Source organism: Perna viridis, chromosome 4 (genome assembly GCF_037379345.1).
Source record: "Perna viridis isolate PV_CMFRI_1.1 ecotype Kerala chromosome 4, ASM3737934v1, whole genome shotgun sequence".
NCBI classification, from domain to species: Eukaryota; Metazoa; Mollusca; class Bivalvia; order Mytilida; family Mytilidae; genus Perna; species Perna viridis.
This window is the reverse complement of record NC_142448.1, coordinates 543657-570179: the sequence shown is the minus strand read 5'-3', so window position 1 is coordinate 570179 and position 26523 is coordinate 543657. Positions and strand designations below refer to the sequence as shown.

At 32.6% G+C, this 26523-nt stretch overlaps 2 protein-coding genes across 8 annotated transcripts in view; one reads left to right on the top strand and one right to left on the bottom strand.

The window, feature by feature from the left end:
- The window catches only part of LOC148618354 (exocyst complex component 7-like), a 40544-nt gene extending 22070 nt beyond the window's left edge, over nt 1-18474 (bottom strand). For 2 of the 7 annotated variants that reach the window (XM_088577146.1, XM_088577149.1), the window contains exons 1-13: nt 18271-18457; nt 16709-16874; nt 13995-14079; nt 12739-12847; nt 12314-12428; nt 11758-11926; nt 11263-11341; nt 10447-10505; nt 9994-10008; nt 6727-6782; nt 4207-4316; nt 3620-3724; nt 1871-1990 (exon numbers count right to left, since the gene is read on the bottom strand). In XM_088577146.1, the coding sequence (XP_088433272.1) occupies nt 1871-1990; nt 3620-3724; nt 4207-4316; nt 6727-6782; nt 9994-10008; nt 10447-10505; nt 11263-11341; nt 11758-11926; nt 12314-12428; nt 12739-12847; nt 13995-14079; nt 16709-16874; nt 18271-18321 (1239 nt within the window). In that variant the 5' untranslated portion in view covers nt 18322-18457. Of the gene's footprint in view, nt 1-1870; nt 1991-3619; nt 3725-4206; nt 4317-6726; nt 6783-9993; nt 10009-10446; nt 10506-11262; nt 11342-11757; nt 11927-12313; nt 12429-12738; nt 12848-13994; nt 14080-16708; nt 16875-18270 lie in introns of all 7 variants that reach the window. The other 5 variants (XM_088577147.1, XM_088577150.1, XM_088577148.1 and 2 more) reach the window with 3 other exon arrangements.
- Nucleotides 18475-18631: 157 nt separating this feature from the next.
- Nucleotides 18632-26523, top strand: part of LOC148618353 (WW domain-binding protein 11-like) — a 32553-nt gene continuing 24661 nt past the window's right edge. Inside the window, exons 1-7 of the mRNA XM_088577143.1 lie at nt 18632-18944; nt 22306-22337; nt 22579-22672; nt 23184-23281; nt 23589-23676; nt 25767-25838; nt 26086-26176. Coding sequence (XP_088433269.1) covers nt 18881-18944; nt 22306-22337; nt 22579-22672; nt 23184-23281; nt 23589-23676; nt 25767-25838; nt 26086-26176 — 539 coding nt within the window. The 5' untranslated portion in view covers nt 18632-18880. The remainder of the gene's footprint in view (nt 18945-22305; nt 22338-22578; nt 22673-23183; nt 23282-23588; nt 23677-25766; nt 25839-26085; nt 26177-26523) is intronic.

Here is a 26523-nt window from a genome sequence, read left to right as displayed (position 1 = left end):
TATTTGACACTGAAGATGTAGCGACCAAAACAACACTACTACATGTACCCAGATGCCAATATTGTCAAACTAACTGATTTCTTCGTTTAAATATATCTAGTACAACTCGAACAGGATTGATTAAAAATTGTTTCCGATACCCAAATCAAATTTTCCACAAAGATTCATTTTTACAGAATATAAAGATTTTAAACTTGATCAAGATATGTAGTAATCAAGATCTATTCATTCTACATAACGAAAGTTCAAAAATATTCCGATATTTCGATCTTCGCTGATTTTGGTATATCTCATTTCTACTTGAACTTAATGTAATCTTGAAACTATTCAGTGGTTGGAAATTAAATAAAAGTTATAATTATATATTGAATGATGTAGTGGAGGTTTAAAGTAGAAGCTGTAGTGATTTGATTCCACAGTGTACCTAGCAGGATTTTCCGTACCAGCAACGGGCAGATATTATATTGTATAGAAATAAAATAAAAAAGGTACTAACCTCAAAAGTTCAACTGCGTATGATTAGAAAAAAAAAGTCAACCCAGATATTATTTATCAATTTTTTTCCAATAGTTAAGTGTCTGAATGGCATTTGTGGTGGGTGCCCATCTTAAAATGGTGATAATGGTAACATTTCAAAAATTGGTAGTTATCAGTTAATATACAAGTTTTACTTATTGTTCAAAAGGCTACGTGAAATGCTAGCCACAGGATTGAAATTATCAACAATGCTAGGTGTTTTACATTTTTTATCAGTTTGCTTGTTTTTTTTTGTTTGTTTTTTTTTATTTGTTTGGGGAAAGAAAAACACCATTTAAAAAACGGAAATCAGTCTAAGTCTCACAGTGTTTAGCCTTCAATAACAGAAAACAACATACACTTGAATACTAATTGTTACATGTAGACAAATATAAGAAACAAGTAGCAGTCCAGCTAAGAAATGTGCAAAGGGCGACGCTACATGTGTTTTATCTGTGCAATCTGTTCAATTTGGTCTAAAAAAAATCATTCATTAGAAAGAGGCGCTTTTGGCAGAAAAATTTCCCCATAATTTTTTCCTGTATAACCAGGTTAATTATATTTTCCATGACCAGGGTCAGTTGAATACATGCCTACAGTGGAAGCTGTTTGTTTCTTCTCTTACTAACTTCTGCAGAAGGGCCTTTCGAATTTCTCAAAAAGTACTGAAATCATCCGTTGTTTGACAATCGAATAATGATGTGCAAAATGATTCACTTTTTCCTGACTTCAGAGCTTGGATCAATTAAAGCTTTTATCACTGTAGGGTATGATTAAGGACCAAAATAAACAAGTTAAAAAGAAAAACACCATTGTATCCTTTTTATCTTATTTTGCATGATTCCTATATGGACTGCTGCCTAACTAAATCAAAAAAGAAATCTTTATTAAAAAAAAGATTCACAAAAGGGAACGACATGTTCCTATGATTTTGGTGAAAACATGGTACATTCTTAAAAGAACGCATGTACTACTGCTTTTCTAATGTGTCAATTTATATGAAGTCACAACCCTTGAAATAAAGGCCCCAATATATAGATATTCACTGAAGTTTGGTTTTATCTCCATACAAAATTACGAGCATTTCTTTTTTTTTCTTCAAAATTTCATTTGAACAATGTGCATTTTTATAAAATAGTAATTACTTTGAAGTAACAATAAAACGATCATACATTTGAAAACAATATTTCAGTTTAGAAATATAGTTGTGAGAATTTCAATCTGTGCATGCTAACTTATTATGATTGCGCACAACAAGCGATCCCTTTGTATCATGCTTGAATGCTTTATGTGGTGATAGGTAGAGACACGTGTAGTAATGTCAAAATGCATTTGTTCTCTAATAAGTTAGTACCTCTAACGTAAAATCCATATCTGGTTTGATAGATCTGAGGTGTTTGACAACAGGGAATATTGCCAATACAGACATGAACTCATGCTTCCCTATACTCTTCTTAGCCTGGCTAGCTAACATCTGTAGATAGTAATGTTTTATTGTAACATACATCGGTAGGGCAATTACATTTGTCTTGTTTTCATCATTTATTCTGGTCTTCATTAATGGAGTTGAACCCCTGTCCAATAATTTAACCTTTAGATTACTGAACAGTGATTTTGTAAAATTACCATAATATTCAATGGTTTCCAATTTATGTATGATGTTGTAGTCCATTAAAACAAGAAAATTTGATTATACACAAAACAACCATTTTTCATTGAATTGATTAAAAACAATTAAAACACATGACTAACACACTCTATACACTTCAGACTCTATGAACAATTTTAACACATGACTACACACTCCAGACTCTATGAACAATTTTAACACATGACTACACACTCCAGACTATGAACCTACAACAATTAACACATGACTATACACTCCAGACTCTATGAACCTACAACAATTTTAACACATGACTAACACACAGCAGACTCTATGAACCTACAACCATTAACACATGGCTAATACACTCCAGACTCTGTGAACCTACAACAATTAACACATGACTACACACTGCAGACTCTATGAACCTACAACAATTAACACATGACTACACACTCCAGACTATGAACCTACAACAATTAACACATGACTACACACTGCAGACTCCATGAACTTACAACAATTAACAAATGACTAACACACTCCAGACTCTATAAACCTACAACAATTAACACATGACTACACTCCAGACTCTATGAACCTACAAGAATTCACACATGACTACACACTGCAGACTATATGAACCTACAACAATTAACACATGACTACACACTTCAGACTATGAACCTACAACAATTAACACATGACTAACACACTTCAGACTCTATGAACCTACAATAATAAGCCAACACTGAAGTAAGATAAAAAGAAGTCAGAATCAGCCATTATCTTTTATTATACAAATGAGCAATCCAGACTCCACACCAAAACCTGGGATCATCCACTTGGTGCACTGGTAGGGTAAGCATCCTCTGCTTTTCTAGAAACACCTGCTAAGTTGCTAGTCAGGTCAGGTGTAGACAAAAGCAGAGAATTATGACAAGGCCAATAAATCTTGGAAGATTGACACACTATCACAATCCATAAACTTTTCAAGTGATAACTTTCATGTTGCAGCAACATAAACCTGTTCCAGTAGCCTAAATGAAAGAAGTCTAGTCTGTGTAATTTTCATCAAGCTCTGCCATAATGTATAAGTTGTGATAACTCCATACAACAGTGCTGAAGGGATCACAGATCAAAGTTGATACAAAACAACAAGTCATCACATTTGTCATATGATTGAATCATGTGTTTTCCCTTTCCATCGAGTAACTCAAGATATAAGGCGTTTCAGTTTCAGTTTTTTTAGGTAGATATGATGTGTAAAATCATGATTAATGGTATCAAAAAAGTATTTAAATAGAAAATTGGTGATCTTCCAATGCTTACGCATCACAATATGGTGATACATTGTATTTTGAGGATTTTATTAAAAATCTAATTCATACAAATCTTCAAATACAATTAATGGTAAAACTATTTAGAATTGTTTACATTTTGTAACATTTGTATAATATTTGGGCAAAAAATTACCAAAGCTAGAATACAAACCTCCCCTTCCGAGATGACAGAATCTAATGATTGTTGTACAATACTCTCAAATACACTTCTTCTATTCTTCTCCGGTATTATACAGGACATTAACTGGGACTCACTCTACAAAGCAGTAGATTGATAATGGAAAAATAATATCATATCTATATTATCTATTTTCCTTTTTTAATTAACGGTATATGCAGAAGAATCAAAATAGGAACAGTTTTTTTTAGGTAAAGTATTTCTACCTTTTGAAGCTGAAACCTCGAAGGAACCAACTGAAAAATTCCTGAAAACATTTAATTACATATTATACTGAGAAGTAAAAAGTTAACTTCACGAAAAAAAAAAAAAAATACTGGTGATTAACAAGTATAACTGGGATGTTTTCAGTACTATATAACATATGACTGGGTAATAGTTACCGGCATTCAAACCTCAATTTGTGAAATCACTTCAACATAAAAAAAAAAGTAAAATGAAAATACACAAGATGATTTTTTATTGCCAAAATTTATATTTTCATGAAAATCATTTATTCAATCCTTAACAATTACCACATAATGTAACTTTGTACTCAATTCAATGTATCTTATATGTACCTGCATGAGTTTGAGAAGGGCAGATAACTGTGTAATGTAGATATCTACTTCAGTGTCCAGGTTCTCAATCATATCATTATATGACCCTTGCCTTCTATGACCTTTACTCGCTACAATTATACAATACAATTTCCTATAATTATATACCATAAAAGTCCTATAACATTTAACTAGCCACTTACAGCTACAATTATATACCGTTAACTCCTACAATGGTTGACTATCTACAAAAATACAATACATGTATAAACCCCTGTAATATTTTACTGGCTATTTTTATACAGTTTAAACTCCTATAATTTAACTGATCTGTGACTTACCATTTATATATATGTCTATTCACCCATGAAATTTCTGACACTAAAGTTACAATTTTGAATACTACTACATCTGTAAGAGACAGTGAAATGTCAATGGATCTTCACAGCAAACCAACTGATAGTCACCAATACCTGTCTCCCAATAGTTGTCATCTAAAACATTGTACTAAAAGCATACCATACAGCCAGGCATTCCAAATTCGGCACATTTGCTCATCTGACAAATGTCTAGATGAACACTGTGGTCATTTGTTATCGCATGGCTATAGATCAGAGATTTGAGTGTGCTAACAACATCAGCCGAAATTATCTCCTCAAGTACAAACCCACGAAAAAGAACAAAAGGGTTCCTTTTGTGCTGACTTACCATCCAGCCTTTGGGAAATTCACAGCTACTTCATTCTAATTGGGAAACCATTCAAAAACATCCTAAGCTCTTCAATGTCTTTCCTGAGGTACCTGATCTGGCATTCTGTAGACCTAGGAGTCTAAGAGATGCCCTGGTAAGAGCAGAGATTTCATCTCAGTCCAAAAAGAAATACAACACCATTCTTTGCTATGTGACTTGCAAAACCAAAAACACCATATACCTTCTCCAGTGCCGATGTGGTATGCAGTACGTTGGCGAAACAGAACAACCTTTCAACAGGCGCATGAATGGTCAATGCAGTGACTACAAATGTAAACTAGACCTCCCTCTAAGTTGCCATATTAGATCTGCCGGACACACCCAGGAAAATCTCCACAACAGTGTTGTTACGATCGTAGATCATAATAACAACTGGTCAAAATCTAAAAGAGTGTCTCAGGAATGCTTCTGGATGAAAAAATTACAATTTCGTCAGATGGAATTAACAACAAAAAATAATTCCTGGTTAGGTCCTGGTCTAAAGCTGGTACAGCACTACATGCTATACATCAATACACCGTACTACCGTAATTTGACTTTTTTTACTTGTTTTCCATATACATGTATAATTCATTTCTCATTCTCATTCAGTTTCCTTATCATTTGCTTATGTGTGCCCACAGCGTGCATGATTCAGCTTCAGAGTCAATGTTTTGATCTTGAACTTTGTTAGTTTTGAAGAAGGACATGGTTATAAAAAATATTCAATGTAAATTATACCATCATTTGGTGATGTTAAACATATTTAGGCATTTACTTAATTTATTGTTACGTTCCGCATCATTTTTAACAATTCATCACCATGTAAGAGTGATTGTTGACTTCTATTTAGACGATTAATTTTTTTTTTTTTTACTTTTTAGTCTATATTGTGTTTTGTGACACAATCCTATCATTCATACTATGCAATTCCAACATTATTTCAACAAATTTAGAGCTCTTACCCTGAAAATTATCAAAGCTGAACATCATATATCAAATTTGGAAACATATTTACACCAAAAGTCTCTGTTTATCATCATGATCTCAATTAGAGAGCTTCACAGAGTGCAGTATGATACAATTGCAGCATGTTGATCTCTGCTGACTTGGGGCAAGAATGGATACAATATTAGTTTTTAACAGAACTTAAAAATAGAGACTTCCAATTCATTATGGACACAACTACTATTTGGACAAAATACAGCACAAAATTTGAAATCTGATCAAAGGTGAAAAAAATTCTGATTAAAGTGTTCTAATCAGATCTAACTGATCCCAATAAGTAAAACACCATTAGATATGTAAATCTGATAGAAAAACACCAACAAGGACTTTCAGAATTATAAATCAACCCAAAAAGAAATTTTTTTTTTTTTGTTGCAGTCTTTCTTTCCCACATATAAGATATAAAATCTGAATTTCGAAAGGAACACACTGTTATCTGAATAATTAAAATGGGATTAAAAATAAATTTTATCTATTAATTCCAATGTTAACAACTATTTTCTCCTTTTTAGCCCCTTGTTTTCAAAAGGGGTGGGCAAATATTTATAAAACATACACGGCCCTCTCCCATGTTCCTAGGAAAAATGTGTTAAAATTTTCAAAAATTCAATAAGATTTTACTGAACTAATTGTAAATAAACAAAAGTTCACATAGGCCAACAACGATGATGACAACAAGGTATTACCATTATACAACTGAAACAAATTGTTTGCAGTAATGTAAAAAAAAACGATGTAAATACTCCAAAAGCAAATATTTTGGCAGTCATGATATGACAAATTCCTTAGGTTTCTAGTCATTACCTGGATCAAATGGAGATTGTAACAAAGCTGTTTGTGCTTTCTTCTTCAAATGGTACCTAAAAATAGAACTTAATAGAATTAACTTTCTATTGATCATTACACGTACATATTCATTGGAACAGTCAGAATAAACTTATATCATATAACTTAGTAGTAGGGATGGAAAAGATTAACCTTTAAACTATTAACCGTCGGTAGTACAGAATATCGAATACCAAAAATGCTACTCAGTTAAGAATACAAGTTTATTTTTAGATTTTATTTATACTGTAATTTTATGCAGATCATGTAAATATACAATTATACAAATTTTATTTGACCAGAGGCTAATTACAACATTAAAAGTTGTATTTATAGTTCTCAAAACACCTTAAATCTATTATGCAGCTTGGTTGTCTGAATTGTAGTAAACACTATTTTGCACCCATAAATGATCGTAGCAATTATATGTGAAAATACTACCATATAAAGCTTTGCCTATTAAGGCAGATGAAAAAAATGCTTTAAATGCAAACAATGTGACTTTGCACTAGCATACACAGGCAGGACAAAAAATATGCTAAATTAACTTATTACATGTAAGTTGAAACATCCATCAGAATTTTCACAGAACCAGGAAAAAGCAACAAAGTCATCAATGAACAAATTTGTGAACTAGCCAAGGACACAAAATGTTCATCATCCAAATTGGAACTCATTATAAATGTGACATGATTCTACTGGATCATTTACCATTATGCACTGTAGAGGGGTGAGAAATTTCAAAATTAATGACAATTATACTGTCTATTGCAAAGCTTGTTTCCCATGTGCACAAGTTAGTTGACCCATCAGCATTTGAGCATTCCATAAACGTCCATTTTATCAGAACACATACTTTTGTGTGCTGGACTCATGCTTATGAAATTAAGAAATGGGCTGTCATCATCTGTGCTCGATCAAATAATTTTCTTGGGCAAAAATCATATTTTGGATACTAAAACAGATGAGTAAGACCCAGACTCTTGCATTCACATTTTCATTTCATTTGTTCATGTTTGTCAGACATATATATAAAGTTTAATCAACTTATATGTATATTTTATATATCAAATCAAATAAATATTTCTGGTTGAATTGCCATGTTAACAAAATCTACCAGCTAACCGACTGAAAATTCTAATGCTTAACTGGTTAGTAATTTTAGATGATTTTGACAATCCTACTTAGTAGTATCAAAAATTAAACAACAGCTATGAAAAAGAAAGAAAACTGATTCCATAAAATTTGGTGAGGTCACATGACCATCGAAATCCACAGAATACACCGATACATCAAGAAAATTGATTCTATAAAATTTGGTGAGGTCACATGACTGTTGAAATCCACAGAATACACAGGGAAACCTATTTGAACCAAACCCAGGAAGCTGTTTGGTTTACACAGATTCAAAATACATTGATTATATGGGCTTTAGACAGGTTTCTGGATTATATGGGGTTTAGACAGGTTTCTGGATTATATGGGGTTTATGGGGTTTAGACAGATTTCTGGATTATATGGGGTTTAGACAGGTTTCCGGATTATATGGGGTTTAGACAGATTTCTGGATTATATGGGGTTTAGACAGGTTTCGGGATTACATGGGGTTTAGACAGATTTCATGATTATATGGGGTTTAGACAGGTTTCTGGATTATATGGGGTTTAGACAGGTTTCTGGATTATATGGGGTTTAGACAGGTTTCCGGATTATATGGGGTTTAGACAGGTTTCTGGATTATAATGGGGTTTAGACAGGTTTCTGGATTATATGGGGTTTAGACAGATTTATGGATTATATGGGGTTTAGACAGGTTTCTGGATTATATGGGGTTTAGACAGATTTCTGAATTATATGGGGTTTAGACAGGTTTCCGGATTATATGGGGTTTAGACAGATTTCTGGATTATATGGGGTTTAGACAGGTTTCTGGATTATATGGGGTTTAGACAGATTTCTGGATTATATGGGGTTTAGACAGGTTTCTGGATTATATGGGGTTTAGACAGATTTCTGGATTATATGGGGTTTAGACAGGTTTCTGGATTATATGGGGTTTAGACAGATTTCTGGATTATATGGGGTTTAGACAGGTTTCTGGATTATATGGGGTTGAGACAGGTTTCTGGATTATAAGAGGTTTAGACAGGTTTCTGGATTATATGGGGTTTAGACAGATTTATGGATTATATGGGGTTTAGACAGGTTTCTGGATTATATGGGGTTTAGACAGATTTCTGGATTATATGGGGTTTAGACAGGTTTCTGGATTATATGGGGTTTAGACAGGTTTCTGGATTATATGGGGTTTTCGTTAAGGCAGATTTTACAGTATATTCATATAATTTCTAATCCTACAACAAAAGCCGTCCTTATTTGTTCAGTATATGTATAAATTATTTGAATTAAAACCTCATTAGAAAAAAATTGTCAAACAGAGCCTATAGTGCATGTTTGATTCCTAATGTCCCAGTATGGCTTAGTTTGGTTCAGATTTTCCAAGGTAAGCAAGCAGTGTTTGTTTGAGTCAGACTTGCCCAGGGTAGTCTGCAGTGCTTGTTTGATTCATACTTGCCCAGGGTAGTCTGCAGTGTTTGTCTGATTCACACTTGCCCAGGGTAGTCTGCAGTGCTTGTTTGATTCACACTTGCACAGGGTAGTCTGCAGTGTTTGTTTGATTCACACTTGCCCAGGGTAGCCTGCCTTGCTTGTTTGATTCACACTTGCCCAGGGTAGTCTGCAGTGTTTGTTTGATTCACACTTGCCCAGGGCAGTCTGCATTGCTTGTTTGATTCACACTTGCCCAGGGTAGTCTGCAGTGTTTGTTTGATTCAGACTTGCCCAGGGTAGCCTGCAGTGTCTTATTCAGATTTGCCCAAAAAAGCTTGCAGTGCATGCTTGTTTCATATTTCCCAAGGATAGCTTGCAGTGCATGTTTGGTTCATATTTGCCCAGTAAAGATTGCAGTGCTTGTTTGCTTTAGATTTGCCTAGGATAACTTTCAGTGCTTGTTTGGTGCAGATTTGCACTTGTATGACATGAGACTATAATGAATACATGTACTACACTTAACAAAAGATAAAATTATACATGTAAAATGAGTGCTGTTGTATGATATACTAACAAAGGATAAATGCCAATATGTAAAGCAGGTTTAAAGTGTATCAGGTGTGAAAAAGAAAATTTGGAATGAAATTTTTTTCTTGGTTATACGGTAGGTAAGAATAATTCTATAATAAGACCTACCCTCTTCCTGGTAAACTGGTCATTGTAATAAGGAAAGTAAATACTGAAATTTTTATCTTCTAATATATTTAAAAACTTACAAGAACAAGATTCAGTCCTTATCAAATAAAGCTAGCATATTTGAATATTACAAATTTAAGAATTGAATCAACAAAATAATTTGAATCCTTCAAATGTTAAGTTCTACAAAAAAAAATTACAAATATCAAATTTATCGGTATTTCAGAAGTAAAGTTGGCTTCAAACATGTCATTTGTGTCCTTTTTTTTTGGTAGGATTTAGTAAGATAAATAATTACATCCCGATATCCTGCAGAAAGGTACACATTTAGTCTCATGATGTCATACCCCAAAGTATAGTAAAAGTTGCACACTAATGAGTCCCATTGTAGAGAACACAGTTTACTGAAATTTTAAATAACAAATAAAAAAGAATAATTTAAAAACAACTTACGCAATTTTCAATTTGCTTTTCCTAATGGGCGTCTCCTTTGATCGACTGAACTTTGTAGTCTTAGAGAAAATTAAACATAACATTCATCTTTATCATCTAAGACAAAAATATTGGCCAAAGTATAAGTATCCAAATTACAGAAACATTGGCATTCACTCTATTTTTGTAATTTGAATGTGTTCATTATAAAGATATCAGCTATGTTATGATAAATGCTTGAGTCTGTTTAATCACTCTCTCTATCTGTATTAATTATTGTTCATTTCTGTGTCATTTTATGTGTGTACTATTGATGTAACACATATACATGTATGTATGAGTCTCTATAAAATAAATCTGAATCTATACTGCTCTGTCCTACTATACATGTACATCATTCAAAAGTTAAACTTCAGTTTTTTTCTGTCCTGGACACTTTTCTTCTGGTTGTTACTATTACTCAGAGATAATAAACTGACAGCCAGTGTAACTTTATCTTCAACATTTAATGACAGTAATGATAATGATGAAGTAAAATTTACATGCAGTTTTAATAACTTGTCATTGTTTATGACACAAGATGTGAGATTCAAATAGTTAATGTTGCTATCTTTATCTGAAAAATCTACATGAAATTTTGAAAAAGACAGTTTTCAACTGGGAGTTTAGGTATCACTACTGCAAACAATTTATGACACTCTGGAAGGAATGTCAGATTACACTTATTATATTGTAAATTAAAGACCTATAAGTCGCATCTTATTATCTAATTTTTACAGCAACAGTTTTACTTCAGCTGTCAAAATGCAATGACGGCTTAGAATGATTACAACTTACAGGAGCTGGTGAATGTTGACCTATATGTTGTATAGAAGTTCCACTGCTAGCACTGGCTGATTTCAGATGTTCCCGTAGCCTGAAATAGAACACAACTCTTAGTCGTTTTAATCCTTATTTTACCAATGGAAACTAGCTTTCCTTACAAAAAATCTGAATAATAAGATGTCATGTTCTGTGTATGAAACTTCTTTACATGTCTAAGAAACAACATCAAAAATACTTTTAACTGTTATTGTTACTATAGTAACAAAATGTTTCCCAAATACTAACTGTCATATATATGGGAAAAACAATAAGATTATCCATCAAATAACAAGAATGTAGAACTTAAAAAATGGACCTATTATAATGTGTTAACTCATTATTGTTTTTCCATCAGAAGTAGCTGAGAGATGTAACCAGAGCTGATAACTGGCAAATGTATATAGGCAGTAAATCTACCTTTTTCCTGCAGTGTTATAATAATCATAATTTAAAAGAAACAATATGTACACTTGTAATGATTTCAGCATAGTCGTTCCTCTCATTTTCTGATAGTCCTTGGTAAATTCTGCTGTGTTTCCTTTCTTATCCAACCATTTGGCAATCTGTCCTAATTCTTCTACAATCTTCTCAGGGAAATGTTCTAATGGTACATCTGGATCAGAGGTTGGAATCTCTGCTAGGGGTAAAATAAAGACAAACCATGCTTCATTAGAAAGTAAATAAAATCATAATAGGAAAGCATAAACATACACAATTACAACAAAACTTCAATTTAATAAACATTTTCAGTCATAGCAAGTTATACAGCAATATGGATCTATATTACTATGAATAAACTTAACTGTCATAAAAGAAAACCATCAGAATCTAAGGCTGGCGCCATGTTAGCATTAGGAAGTTGCCACATAGCCAAATGATAACTTAAACTAAGTATGGCTGAATTTGAAATATTCCAGTTCAAGTACATGGTAGATTTGCTAAAAAGCTCTCTTTCCATTTGCTCTGTGGAAATGCAGTTAATACAGATTATTACACAGAAATACAATCAACTGATTTCTCTAACCTTCATCTCCAATTAGATCTAAAATCATGATAGCTGGAACAGGACGCCCATGTCTGTTTAACAGAGTACGGAATTCACAACACAATACTTCTTTCCCATCATCAAATACCCTAGTCTAAAATAGACAAAAAATAGATACAAATGTGAACTATGGTCTCAAAAAATACACGTACAACTTTCATATTATTGTACTGATTAAGTGCTGTTTAAACTAAACTATGATTATCCTTCCCTCATGTCGATCAGTAGTCAGCAGGGATAATCATTAAAACAAAGTATGAGAAATACAATTTACATAAAAGAATTTCATATACAATTTATTAAATTGAAATAAGGCTTACTTATTATAACATCACCATTAAAGCTACTTCTATTCTAATTAGTTATATTTTAAAGTTCAACATGTATCATCCATGCAAACTTACAACATCCAAAAGTTCAAGACCAGAGCTGTTGTATCCATCAAAATATATCATGGCTTGTTTCAATCGATCCATCTGTGTTAAATATCTCTCTAAACCACAGGATGATGGTCTGTAACAGAAACCAAAGACATGAATCTCCCAGGAGCCCGAATTGCTCACCTTGTTAAAAATTGTCTTTCAGGGGTAATAAATTTAACAAGGAGATGTCCAACAATTCTGACTCAAGAAGACTTTGGTAGGACTTATCATAAGGATCATTTCAGCAATTGAAAGTTTCCTTCTATCTATTATATGTTTCAAGATATTGGCTGAAACTGTAAAAAAAATAATTTTTCATCTTTCATGGGCAATAACTCTTACAAGGAGTCACCTGACAACTTTGATCCCTGAGATTTTTTTTTGAAGGCCTTATAATAAGGATCATTTCAGCAATTTAAAGAGTTTGGCTAAACCTAACGGTTTTGAGATATATGCGAAAAACTACTGTCTGACCCCTCTATTCTATTTTTAGTAATTTCTATCATTTTCGACAAATCAAAAATCCCCACATCAGTTTGATGCAGGATATCCCAAAAAACATTCATACCAAGTTTGGTTTCAATTGGTCAAGTAATGCCAGAGAAGAAGATTTTTGAGAGAAATAACTTTAAAATAGCAAAAATCGTCGAAAAAGGGCAGTAACTCCAACAAGGGTTAACGGATTAAAACCAAAACTTGACTAGAGATAAACACTTTTATCCCCTGTCAAAATTTAGCTAAACCTAACGTTTTGAAGATTTATTCAAAAATCTACTGTCTGATCCCCTATGTTCTATTTTTAGTAAGGAGACCATGTTTTTCGATGAATCAAAAATCCCCACATCAGTTCTATGCAGGATATCCCAAGGAACATTTATACCAAGTTTGGTTCAAATCAGTCCAGTAGTTTCAGAGGAGAAGAGTTTTGTATAATTGTTAATGACGACAGACGCCAAGTGATGGCAATGGATTAAAATCAGACTTTAATCAACTGAAACCAACAAATTAACAATTTCATGATTACTAGTTAGTTCAGGAAAAGGGTTCATGAATTCTAGAAATGTTTAACAAATGACATTTTGTAGGGTATAACATGAATTATCCATCAGTTACATGTATGTTATGATTAAAGTTTGATCCTGTTTGCTAATCTTAATTAATTTTTGTATAATTAAAATTCAGAAATGGCTTTCAATACGATTTGATACACTGTATGCATCGTTGCAGTAAATACTTACCCCTCTTTGATCATAGTCTCGACTTCTTTAGCCACATGATAATATCCAAGAACATTGTCCAAAGTGGTTGTCGTTTTTTCAATGTCTGGTTAGGTTAAAGAAATAATAAAAATGAATCGTCTTACATTAACTTTCTTATACATGACATTTCATGGTCTGTTCAAGCCATAATAATATCTGCCTGAGAAACAGGTCTACATGTATATGTACAGTGTGCTCCCAAGGCCCTTAAAGCACTGCACTTGACAGCGCTATTAACTTTGGGCACTGCGCTATTGACCTCAATACTGTGCTATCTTGCTACCAGCTCTGTGCAACATTGCAATGTTATTGTGTCTCAAGAACATATGGCTTTTGGTGGGCAAATCAGTTAAGAAGTAGATAGTAAAATTCCCCGTCTAAAAATAGTACCACAGGTGTGATAAATGAATATGGTCTTAAGTGATGATTTAAAGAATGTAGATAGGGTTTCTGTCATGAATAAACTTAATTCATGTTAATAATTACAATTAAAAAACAAATAACAAAACAAAACAACTAGTGTGTAAACGTAAAACAATAAGATTTATGTTTTTTTTTTTCGTGACAACAATGTTAGCTTCAAACTACTGACTTCCTGAAAATTGCCAACTGGCATTTTATGGCAACATGAATTTAAAAACCAGAGTAGTCTAGTACATGTACAACATACAATAATTCTAAATCTATAAATATACTGAAAGTTACAAAGGCTAGAAAAAAGAGTTTAATAGAGAATGCTCTTAATTAAATGAATATTACATTCAAAAGAAATGACTCTAGTTATCTCCAATAGGTCTAATGTCAGCAAATATTTGCAGGTAACCATCAATAAAGAATCCTAGTTGTTTATGTATTAGAGGAGATGTTAAATTTAAAAAAGAAAAAGAAACATGAGGCTCGTAGGAGCCTGAATCACTCACCTGGTTAATTTTTTGTCTTTCAAGGGCAATAACACTAACAAGGAGCTCTCCAACAATTTTGACTCAATGAACACTTTGGTAGGACTAATCATAATAATCATTTCATCCACTGAAAGTTTCATTCTGTCTATTATAGTTTTCAAGATATTGGCTAAAAATCGCTAAAAACATAATTTTTTGCCTTTCAAAGGCAATAACTAACAAGGAGCTGTCCAACAAAGTTTGATCCCCACAAACTTTTGTAGGTCGTATCATAAGGATCATTTCAGCAATTTAAAGTTCATTCTGTCTATCAAAGTTTTCAAGATACTGCCTGAAAACTGTAAAAAAAAATCATCATTTTTCAATTTTCAAGGGCAACAACTCTTACAAGGAGTCATCTGACAACTTTGATTCCTGGAGACTTTTGAAGGCCCTATAATAATGATCATTTCAACTATAAAAAAACGGTTTAAGAGATATATTAAAAAAACTACTTCTGACCCCTATGTTCTATTTTTAGAAACGGTGGCCAGGTTTTTCCAACGAATCAAAAATCCCCACATCAATTTTAAGCAGGATACCTGAAGGAACATTCATACCAAGTTTGGTTCCAGTTAATCAATTACTGTCAGAGGAGATATTTTTGAAAGAGTAATCAAGGGAACCAAGGTTATAGCAGTAATCAAAAGAATGTAATCCAGGAACAAAGACCAGACATGGAAAATAGACATACAAAACAAAGAACATAAAGTAACTAAAATCATACATACAAAGTAACAAAAGCAAATGAGCAACTCAGACTCCACTAAAAACTGGGAGCATGGTCCAGGTGCACCGGTAGGGTGAGCGTCCTCTGCTTTTCTAGAAACACCGGCCGAGTTGCTAATAAAAAGTCAAGTCCAGGGTAGACAAACGAGGAAAGGAAAACTATGACCTGTTGAATAAATCAGTTTTCATGGTGTAGATGGATACACGATAACAATCCACAAGTGCATGATGACGACCATAAAACTTCTGTAGTGATGACTTAATCTTGTAGCAACATAACCTTGTTCCTGAAGCCTATTTGTTAGAGTTCTAGCACGATACAAAAAGCCTGCATAATTTCTGCAAGCTCTGGCATAACATATGAGTTGTGATATGAACACTCCATACACAGGTGCTGAAGGGATGTTGCCACATATGAAAGGAAAGTTGACAATTCTGAATGAAAAGTCATCACGTTTGTCATAAAGTTTGGTCAAAAGTTTTCCTTTAACATCGATTCCTAAGTGTAGGTCAAGATATGAAGCTGACTTCACAGTGTCTGTAGTATCCTTTATTTCAAGTTCTTTTGGGTAGAAATAACATTAAAAATAACAAAAAACGTAGAAAAAGGGCAATAACTCAAACACGGCTTAACAGATTAACAGCAAAACTTGACCACACATAGATCTCAACATGCTGAACACTTTTAACATTGTCAAAATTTGGCTAAACTTAACAATTTTGGAGATACATGTGAAAAACTACTGTCTGACCCCTATGTTCTATTTTTAGTAACAGCAGCCATGTTTTCAAGTTCAATGGTTAAATATTAAGCTCTGAATAAATCATATAAACATAAACAGCAAAGTACATTTTGAATACACATATCAGATTTCAAGTAATACATAAAATATTAATGGCACTTTAATGTAATGTCATGCACGCTAAAAAGGCGCTATCCATAAATCCTGTGGAAAACACTGTATGTGTAATATTAGATTTCAAGTTACAGCTCTTTAAAATGAGAATCAAACCAAAGGATACTTTCTTGTCTTCTACGTAACATTTCAGTCTCATTGTAAACAGGTTCTATAGTACTCTCAAGTTTCTGTAATCGATTCTCAAAACTGGTAAGAATCCCAAGCATACTCTGTGTGTTGGTTCTACTTTTATTCATTGCATCTTTCAAAACTGTCAAGTTGTTCTTCTCCTGAAAATAGTTACTGATTTATTTTAATATTAAATATGAAATAAAAAGAGGGACAAAAAATGTAGTACTTCAGGTGCTACAAATAGATTAGACACCTAAGCTATCGAAACTTGGTAAAATTAGGGCTCTCATATTTCTGATTTTTCCTATGTATAATACAGAAAAGGGAAAGTTTTGTGCCAAACTTCATTGTGGAAAGCAAAAAATTTCTGAAATTCAAGAACACTGAGGTATTTGATCCTTATTTCAAGGGAAATATCTGTTTCTTTTTAAAATTTCTGATTCCAATCATAGACATCTGAACATTAAATACTGCACAACTATGAAATCTTATGATGTAGGACCAGCAATTTTGTAAAACTATCAACATACACATATTAAGTGCTTACAGGGTGATTTTAGTTACCCTAATTTTCACTTTATAGATGCAACAGAAAGACCCAAAGTTCATAAAGACATCAAAGTTATTTATTTGGAACCACTCTGACATTTACAAAAAAAGCTATTTCCCATTGAAGAGATCTTGCATTTTAGTTTTAAGTATAAGGTTTCCTTTCCAACAAATTAGACTTCATGTCATTAGTGGGAGACAGCAAAGGACATTTCAAATATTTGTAAAATTATCAGAAGAACAATTTGAGTGTGGTGTAGATTGCAGGGTTTTATCAAGATCCTTCTAATTATTATTTTTTTGTCAGGTCATTCTTCATAAATAACATAGACATCTTTTAAACAGTTTTGCTGGCATTTTCAAAAGATTCAATGGATTCAGTGGATTGGCATGTAGTGTTTAGCAAAAGTTTCCAAGTGTCAGTATGATGAATTTATAGATAAATTTCTTTACTTTTAAGAGTGAGTTTTGCTCTTACATGTATGGAAATTTGAAAATGCTACTTCCAGAAGAGATCATGATAAAACCCTGACCTCTATGCTGAACCTGGAAATGTTTAACCGATAATTTTGGAAATATTTGGAATGTCCTTTGCCAGCTCTCACTGATGAATATATACTAATCAATCTTGTAAAAAATGATAAATACTTTGTTGAAGTGGAACCTGGTATTATATGTTTTGGACTTTGCTCGCACTTAACTGAAGGCCAATGCCTACCACATAGTATTATTTGTTTCGAGTCAGATATTTTATTGCTTCAAAATACATATAATTATATGTGACTTTCTTTCAAAAGAGAGGGAAAAAATGTAACTTGGAGACTTTTTGGCTAACAAGTTATGCAGGAGAATGGTAAAGTAAGAAGGATTTTCACAGGCAAATTTTGAGGTTTAAGGATTAAAGTATAAACTGCTAAAAGAGGAAGACTAAACTAAAATTCAACATATGGTGTAGTGGGTTTAGTTAAATTCAAATGATAATGCATTGACAAAACGTGTGCATGCCTTTTCTAGTTTGGAATCAATGTCCGCCTTAAAAATCTTTGTTTGTGCCATTTTCCTCCTCGTTTCACTCTACAATAGTACAATCTATTCAGGGGATATCTAGAGAGGACAATCTTTCTAAAACAGGAAATTCATTTTTTATCTCATATAGTCAAAATGAAATGATTTATCCAATTTTGTGTCTGGATTAAACACAGAAAAGACTTAGACAATGTCGCAAATTTTAATTCATTCATACACGCAACTTGTTTTCGCCTTTTTATACTTGTCTTAATTTGACAACATTCGTGAAATTGATTCATGTTTTCTTTTTTATGTTCTTTATATATATATATCCGCGCAAATATTTTACGACATCATTAAAGTTGCATTTACGACATGCACTAGCTAGGAGTTAGAAACACGCTAACTTGTTAATTTGTGGCGAATTCTGCTGTAATCATGAAAGATTGCTCAAATTCAAACCTCATATACAGATCATAGACATCACACTTCTCATTTCTTTTATTGTTGGTGTCTTTTCAGTCTGAATATTCAGTAACTGATCGGTGTTCGTACGTAGGTTTGAAGATCTAAAAAAAAAATAACCGCGACAAGATATACAGTAAAAATGGGACGACGGTCGATCAACACCACTAAAAGTGGGAAGTACATGAATCCCACTGATCAAGCCAGTAAGTTACACTCTAGCGTCATAACCGCAATAATTGACTACAAAGCTTGTTTTATTGTATGTTACCAGAGTCGACGGAGGAATAAGGGTGGATTTTAGTAAAATCAAACCATATAGAGTATAGTTCATATTTCCTCAGACACTTCAACCCTTCTCTTTTTAATGTCAGTTTGGGTTAGAATTTTGAGGCAAACAAAAAGTTTATTTTAAGTTTACTACAGAGTACTGCACTTTAGACACTTTTAATGAAATACAAGTTGATGTCATGTGTGTCACACCTACATAATTTGATTCTGGATTCATCTTCCTGCATGCTGATATCACATTACTTCAAAAAATTTGTTTCATTTTTGAAAATTGATCATATTACATTTTTTGATACTTTGAACTATTTACATTTAAAATCATGTGGGATGAGAGCTTGGGGAAGCTTGTTACTTTTTATAAGAATGCAGACACAAATTTTAAGACAAGAGTCTGACAGAACTTTTTATATGATGAAGGCATTTGCCACAGGTATGAGTGAAACATTTGATAATGTCCATGGAGTTCCGATCAAATAACATGCGGATCTTTGAAACATCTTGTTTTGCATGTGTTTTGACTACATTTCAAAGCTTCAATAGATAGAGGTGTAGTGATTTGCTTTGACGAAAGCTTCAAATTCTCTTTAGTGGGCAATGTGAAAGAAATGTAGACAAATTTCTATATATCTAAGAGCTAGCAAAGGTCGCTAATTGGGAAGTAAAATTATGTTTCTTCTAACATTCAAATAGTAATAATAGTGCTACGGACAGCTAAGGATTTTTCGAACTTTAATGGGCCTCGAGGGTATACGGCTATGTCATATGTCAATGGAAAGATAAATCAATGTAGTTTTTGAATATCATTCTTTTCTAACTGAAAAGTGGTAAAGTTTTCTGCTATTTTGCATTAATTAGAGGAGGGGTCAAAGATCAGTCTACCCCAATACTCTCTGATAACTGATTGAAGTGAAATCGTTCATTGTAGGTATCGGAAAACAAGTAATATGTAACGATCACATGTATAGTATTTCAAAAATGCAAAAAAGAACTTTTTCCAACAAAAGTTGACTATTTAATCACAGGACAAAAATGCCCCTAAAAGTTGTTGCATTTTAGTGCATTTCCAATGATTAAGAGATAATAAGACACCATAGAATATTACAAATTATATCTTAGTATTCTTTACTGAATAACAATTAAAATAATCACAACGTTCTCGATTCAATCTGCAACATGGGCTTTGCAAAATGAGTTTGAAGTTGCAAATTTTCACATATTTTAACTGTTAATTGTACTAAAATTGTATAACACAGAATAATTTCCGGACAATTTGTCTAGTTTCCGGACTGTTTTATGAAGAGCGATACATGTAAAGTATCGAGTCTACTTCACGTTTTGTTGAAGAGACTTAAGATTTGGAGATTTATTTTTGTACATACAAAATTATTACATATTTATTTTTGTTGCATTTGTCTTTATATGCTTGGACTTTGTATAAAACCTAAAAGATTTAACCATGAATCAGGATTCTCAAACAAAAAATGTGACTTGGGGGTTCATAATAAGACTGGATTTCGTAATAAATTTGACAATACATAAACTGTGTACTTTGAACTTTGCATGGAAGCATGTAGAAACATGTACATGCATGTTGTCACAATATTTATGTCTTATGATGTTTAACTGTGCGCCAGGCTGATGCTTGTAATGCAGTTATCGTCTGCAGTGGTGCCTCCACACTGTGAAAAGGAAGGTGCCAGCCAGGGTTCCTCAGAAAATGGTGTGTGTGCTGGGATATTATGTATCATTTTTTGTCAATTTTACACATGGAAATGACAAATCAAATTTCCAATAAAAAGGGGTGCCAATCCCATGGACCCCCTCTGGATCTGCTGCTGCTCTGAATGGGTTATACTAAACAAGTTGATAAAAAAAAAAAAAATAGATTCCTTGTAAAGATTTTAATGCAAAAAGAAGAAATAAGTTCAGACGCAATAAAGAGTTCTAAGATTTTTTTACCTCTCAAAAAGACTCCAGTTTTAGTAGCCGTATGAATAGGACACAATGGTACAATCTGTCGTTTGCAATATTCACTGTCTATGAGTTGTGATAAACTTACTTTTTTTTTGGCGTAAACATACATGTATAGAGCAGTGGTAGTAAGTGGTTTATGCATTGAATTGTGCGCTACTTCTGTTGTCATATTTTGACATGGTAGAAAAGTTGTTTATCATGTTTACTTCATGCAAAAAATGAATAAGTGAACCACTTTATGGTTCACTCTAATTCTGATTTGTTATAATCTAAATATCAATAAGAATTAAACTGAATATGGGATTACAACTGTAAAAGCATCTTCGCCATCCTAGGGTTAAGATCTTGCCCCTCCCTTCAGGCAATAGGAGGGGCAGGACCGTAACCTTTACCTGGCGAAGATGCTGTAAAAGCTAGGAATCAGAAATAAGCCACTCATAACTTGGAAATTTTTCATTGGTCTATATGATAGTAAAGGGTGATTTTAATTGAAATAGTCCATTTACAAAAAAATCTTTGTAACGTTCTCTTTTTCACCATCACAAACTAGATGACTTTTAAGCAGTGCCAGAGTTTCCCTCCTTAGTTCCAATCTGGAATGACATCATTTATATAATAACAGATCAACGGGCGCTGAAGGAAAAACAGAGAAAAGGCATTAAAATTAATATCCTCCCAATGAACCTGGTCCAAACCCCCAGTTTTTTAATCAAGTCTGGCTTGCTAATTAAATCTTTAAATTTATACCAGTATATGTTATTTTCATGACTATTTCTGTATTTTTGGTGCTTTGTCTTGACTATGGATATCCTATTTTTCGTTCCAATTTCCTCAAAATGAACATTGTCAATTACTGAATAACAGAAAAAATATGTCAAACTTTTATCTATATGCTTAAAAAGTACTTAAAATATTGATCATGTGAGAAAAATAAGTTACTTTGGATGATATTCATGCTTTTCTGTTGTAACAACAGTTCGGATGACTACTTGTTGGGACTTTCAGTCAATAAATTCTATTATCAGTTCAACTTAATTATCTTTTTTATGTGTAGATTGTTCATAACTTTGTAGGACCAAGCCATAATTTTTAAAACTATAAATATGGACCTATTATGACAAATTGATAACTTAACAATTCAGCCTATTTATGGTGATTTTTTAGTTTTTTGTTGATAAATAATATCTCCAGCCCTCCTTATTTCTTTGAATTGGCTTCCATGCAATTTATCATTATAACAAGAATATTAAGTATTTCATATCAGATATATTATACACATTTTACAATTTATCTTTATTTTAGGAAAAGAGGCTAGAAAAAGAGAGTTGAAGAAGGTAAGCTTATTAAGTTAGTTCTGAATTAACAAAATGTGGTATATGCCGATATAATCTTATATGTACATGTACATATATTCTAACTGACAATCCTGATCCAGATTAGGAGTTCAGTGTCCATGAATAAGTACAAATAAATGCTCATTTACTTCTATTGGAGGATACTGTGGACGCAAAAAATATGATTAAATGATTTCTTGACAAAATCTTTATTTTTTTGACTGTTAACATTGTATTTCAGAATAAGAAGCAGCGTATGCTTGTCAGACAAGCTGTTCTTAAAGGGAAAGATCCACTACAACTACTTACAGAGATGGAAATTATTGATCAGATGGGTAAAATCTTTTATCAAATGTTTATAAATAGTTATACATTGGTACCAGTAAAGAATAAAATATAGAAATAATCAGAACAATGGAAAAACAGCAAAGATAACATACATGATACTTGTCTTTGATTAGAATTTCAGCAACAGTGCTAATGTTCTACAGTATATCTTTACTAATGTTCTACAGTATATCTTAATGTTGTCCAGTAATTTGTTTGTATTAAAGAGTAATCAAGGGAACCAAGGTTATAGCGGTAATCAAAAGAATGTAATCCAGGGACAAAGACCAGACATGGAAAACAGACATACACAACAAAGAACATAAAGTAACTAAAATCATACATACAAAGTAACAAAAGTAAATGAGCAACTTAAAGAAAGATGTACATTTATAGCTTTTCAATGTTACATAGTTTTGTTTCATTTTAGTATCTTAGGCTGAAGTGTAAGGAATCATCTTATTGCATTATTATGTTAGTGCAATGACTTTTGAAGTTGTTTCTTCTTTTTCATTACAGAATACAATCCTGTCGAAGCTCCAAAGCTGAATGAAAAAGTGCTAAAAGATAAAAGACGCAAATTAAAAGAGACATTTCAAAGAGTGGTCAGGCTTTATGTAAGCAAAAAAACTGTTTGGAATCTTATATTTGTTAAATTTTACCTCTGTATATTATGCAACCACCTTGTATAGTATGAGGAATATCTCTGGAGTCATTCAAGATTTATCAAACTTTGATTTTAATGGATGGGTGTTTTGTCATATGAAAAAAGAAGATGTTGGGGAAAACACCACAAGATGTATTTTGAGTTTAATAAACAAGGCCCAATTATCTTTTAGTGACAGCTTCTCTATATTTTTAGATATTTATATGAGAGATGTTAACTTTAGTATTATTGTATAATTATACAGACTTTTGTTGTAGGAGAAAGAAAATCCAGAATATGCTAAAGACTTGAAAAAAGCAGAAAATGACTATGAGAAGAAAAGAATGAAGTTACAATTATATTTTGGTAATACCACTAATGACTTAAAGAAAATACTTCTAGTTAACACACCAGGCCTAAAATAAAAAAAATTGCTTCCCTGATACCAACTGACCCCCAAAAAATAGACCGAAATGAAAATTTTTTTTCACCAATTTTGAATTAAAAAAAAATTATTGCTTATTTTAGAGTGGTGCCCTATTGAATGGAGATCAAACTAGTGTATGTCTTTAAACACATGCTAGAAATGAAGATTCATTAAAATGACTCTGCTCGGTAACTTTGCTTGTCATCTTTGGATACTTTCTGGGGTTTACTAAATGCTCCATCAAAACAAGTGGTGATGAAAGCTGTATTGTCAGTTTTTGTTGATTTTTATTCAGCTGGAAACCTACTGAAAACATCGGTGAATAATTCGCTATGTAGAGTGTGTAAAAAATATGTAGGAAGATGTCTTTGAGGATATTCTGGGTGAGGCGGAATTACCAACAGAGGAGGATAAGGCCCTTGATCTGTGAAATGTCTGACAACTGTTGGGTCATTTACAAGTACGAAAAAAAAATTCTTACCCACATATCCTACACTGATGACTGGGTAGGGTTTAGAGAAGCAATTACCATATTTTCCGGACTATCAGTCGATATTTTTTTTTTCAGCAAAGTGTCAGCCTCAAATTATCATCCACATCGACTTATCTAAGGATTTTTCAAGAAAAATATTCATCAACAATGCATTTCATTAGATTTGTTTAGTTCACTTTTGATTGCAATTTACCAAATATTTTGAATTAAAGCAATCAACAAAAGCTGTCACTCAAACAGTCAAACCGGCAATTGAATTCGAATATTATTGATCATTGCCGCTATCCTTTATGAATGAGTACAATGATGTTAATAAAAACTCTGTAACTTTGAAACCGTTAAAATATATAAATAAACTCTAGAAGATACGTTAACAAAACTTTTTTTTAACTTAGAAAACATTATCGAGTGTTTTGGAGTTATCGGTCCTTTGATATGCAACTTTATACCCATTTACGATATGTAGTAACACATTTGAATGTGGCTCTAATTATAATTCAATGAAGGTGTTATCTAAATGGCTAATTGCAACCAAATTTGCAGGTAACAATTATTTTTTATTTTATTTCGTAATACCAGGTAATATTGTTTACTAATTACCCCTCGTACTTAGGACCAATTCATCAAACAAATTTCCCGCTTATTTCACACATGGCTGCCCACGTTTGACATGTTTATTATTTCATACTCCTGATGATCTATGGCTTCTGAACCATTGACACACCATTCAATTAAAATAATTGAACTCGCAGACAAAGTACACTTTAACAAAAACACGGATGTTTATTTAATTCAGAATCATACACTTAGTAACATCGCTGGAATAATATATGCTGTTGAAAACAAACCGCTCAACTTGGATCTCTGCTGACACGTACGATATAAATGCACACGTCTGACACTCGACTTACCTGCCGAATTCAACTTATCTATGTTTTTTGTTCGAATTTGGTCAAAATTAGGCAATTCGACTTATACTCCACATCAACTTATAGTCCGGAAAATACAGTATTTATTTAAGACCTCATCATTCCAAAAGTTCTGTGTTCACCACCATGAACTTGTCTACTGCTGTGGTGTGTCCAGTTTCATCACATTCATCACTCTGTAGTTGTTTCTAGAAAAGCAGTGGACACTTACTGTGCCATCTGGTTCATGCTTCCAGTAGAGTCAGACTTTCCAACTTTTGGTGTCTGGATTAATTGTCAGTGTCATTTGACCCATATTTTTTGTATTGCAGTTATTGTTCTTGGCTTTACTTTTACACATCCCAGTTTGACTATGAATTAAATATTCTATTCTCTAAAATTACATTTTACATCATTATTCCCGTGATTTACTAGTCATTGTAGTGTAAAACAAATTCTTTACTTGAAATTCAACTGCAAAGAGTAAAATAAATTTATCTAAATGCCTCTAAATATTAAAAAAAAACATTTTCATTTGTTCTATTTGTATGTGCTTTTTTTTCTTTATTTTTTTAGTGCAACATTGAACCATTGTGTGAGTGTAATATTGAACCTATCTATATTTCAGAGCAAGTAAAAACAGCAGAACGAGTACAGTTAGATCAAATTCCATTGCCAGATTTCCCACAGCAAATGACAAGTAAAGTTTAGATTTTAGGTCTGAAAGACTCAGCAATTTAATTCAAATATTGATTTGTATCCAAAGGTAATGACACACATTGTTGAAACACTAATATATCTGGTTTATACATTAATTCTGTATATTTTGGTTACTTTTAAATTATATTCCATGCAATTTATTTTACCTGTAAAGAAATTTCTTTTGTCTCTGTTAAGTAGGTAATTACAGTGGATGGCAAGTTTTCATTGAATATTTTATATTGTAGTACCTTCGATGATCCCTTTACCAAATGAAATCCCACTTCCTTCACCAGATAAATTGCCTCATGGGATATTGAAAAAATCATCTGGATTCAGGTAAGAGGATAATTGATATTTTATTATTTTTATACACTTGTCTTTCTAGACAGAACATAATACAGTCAAACCTGTGTTAACGACCACCTGTTTTATGCGACCTAATTTAGGTCCCCCAATTCATTTTTCTATTATTTTTAACTGTATTAAGCGACTCCCTGCGTAACGCGACTGGCGAAAAATTCCATCAAATTTACGAAAATATTCAGAAACTCGCGGAAATAAATACTGACTTATGAATAATAATCAGTTGAAAACAGTTTACATTAGATACGAAAATGGTGAAGAAAAGAAAAGTTTTAACGTTAGAATAAAAAGTAGAGGCAATTAAATTGTTGGAAAATGGA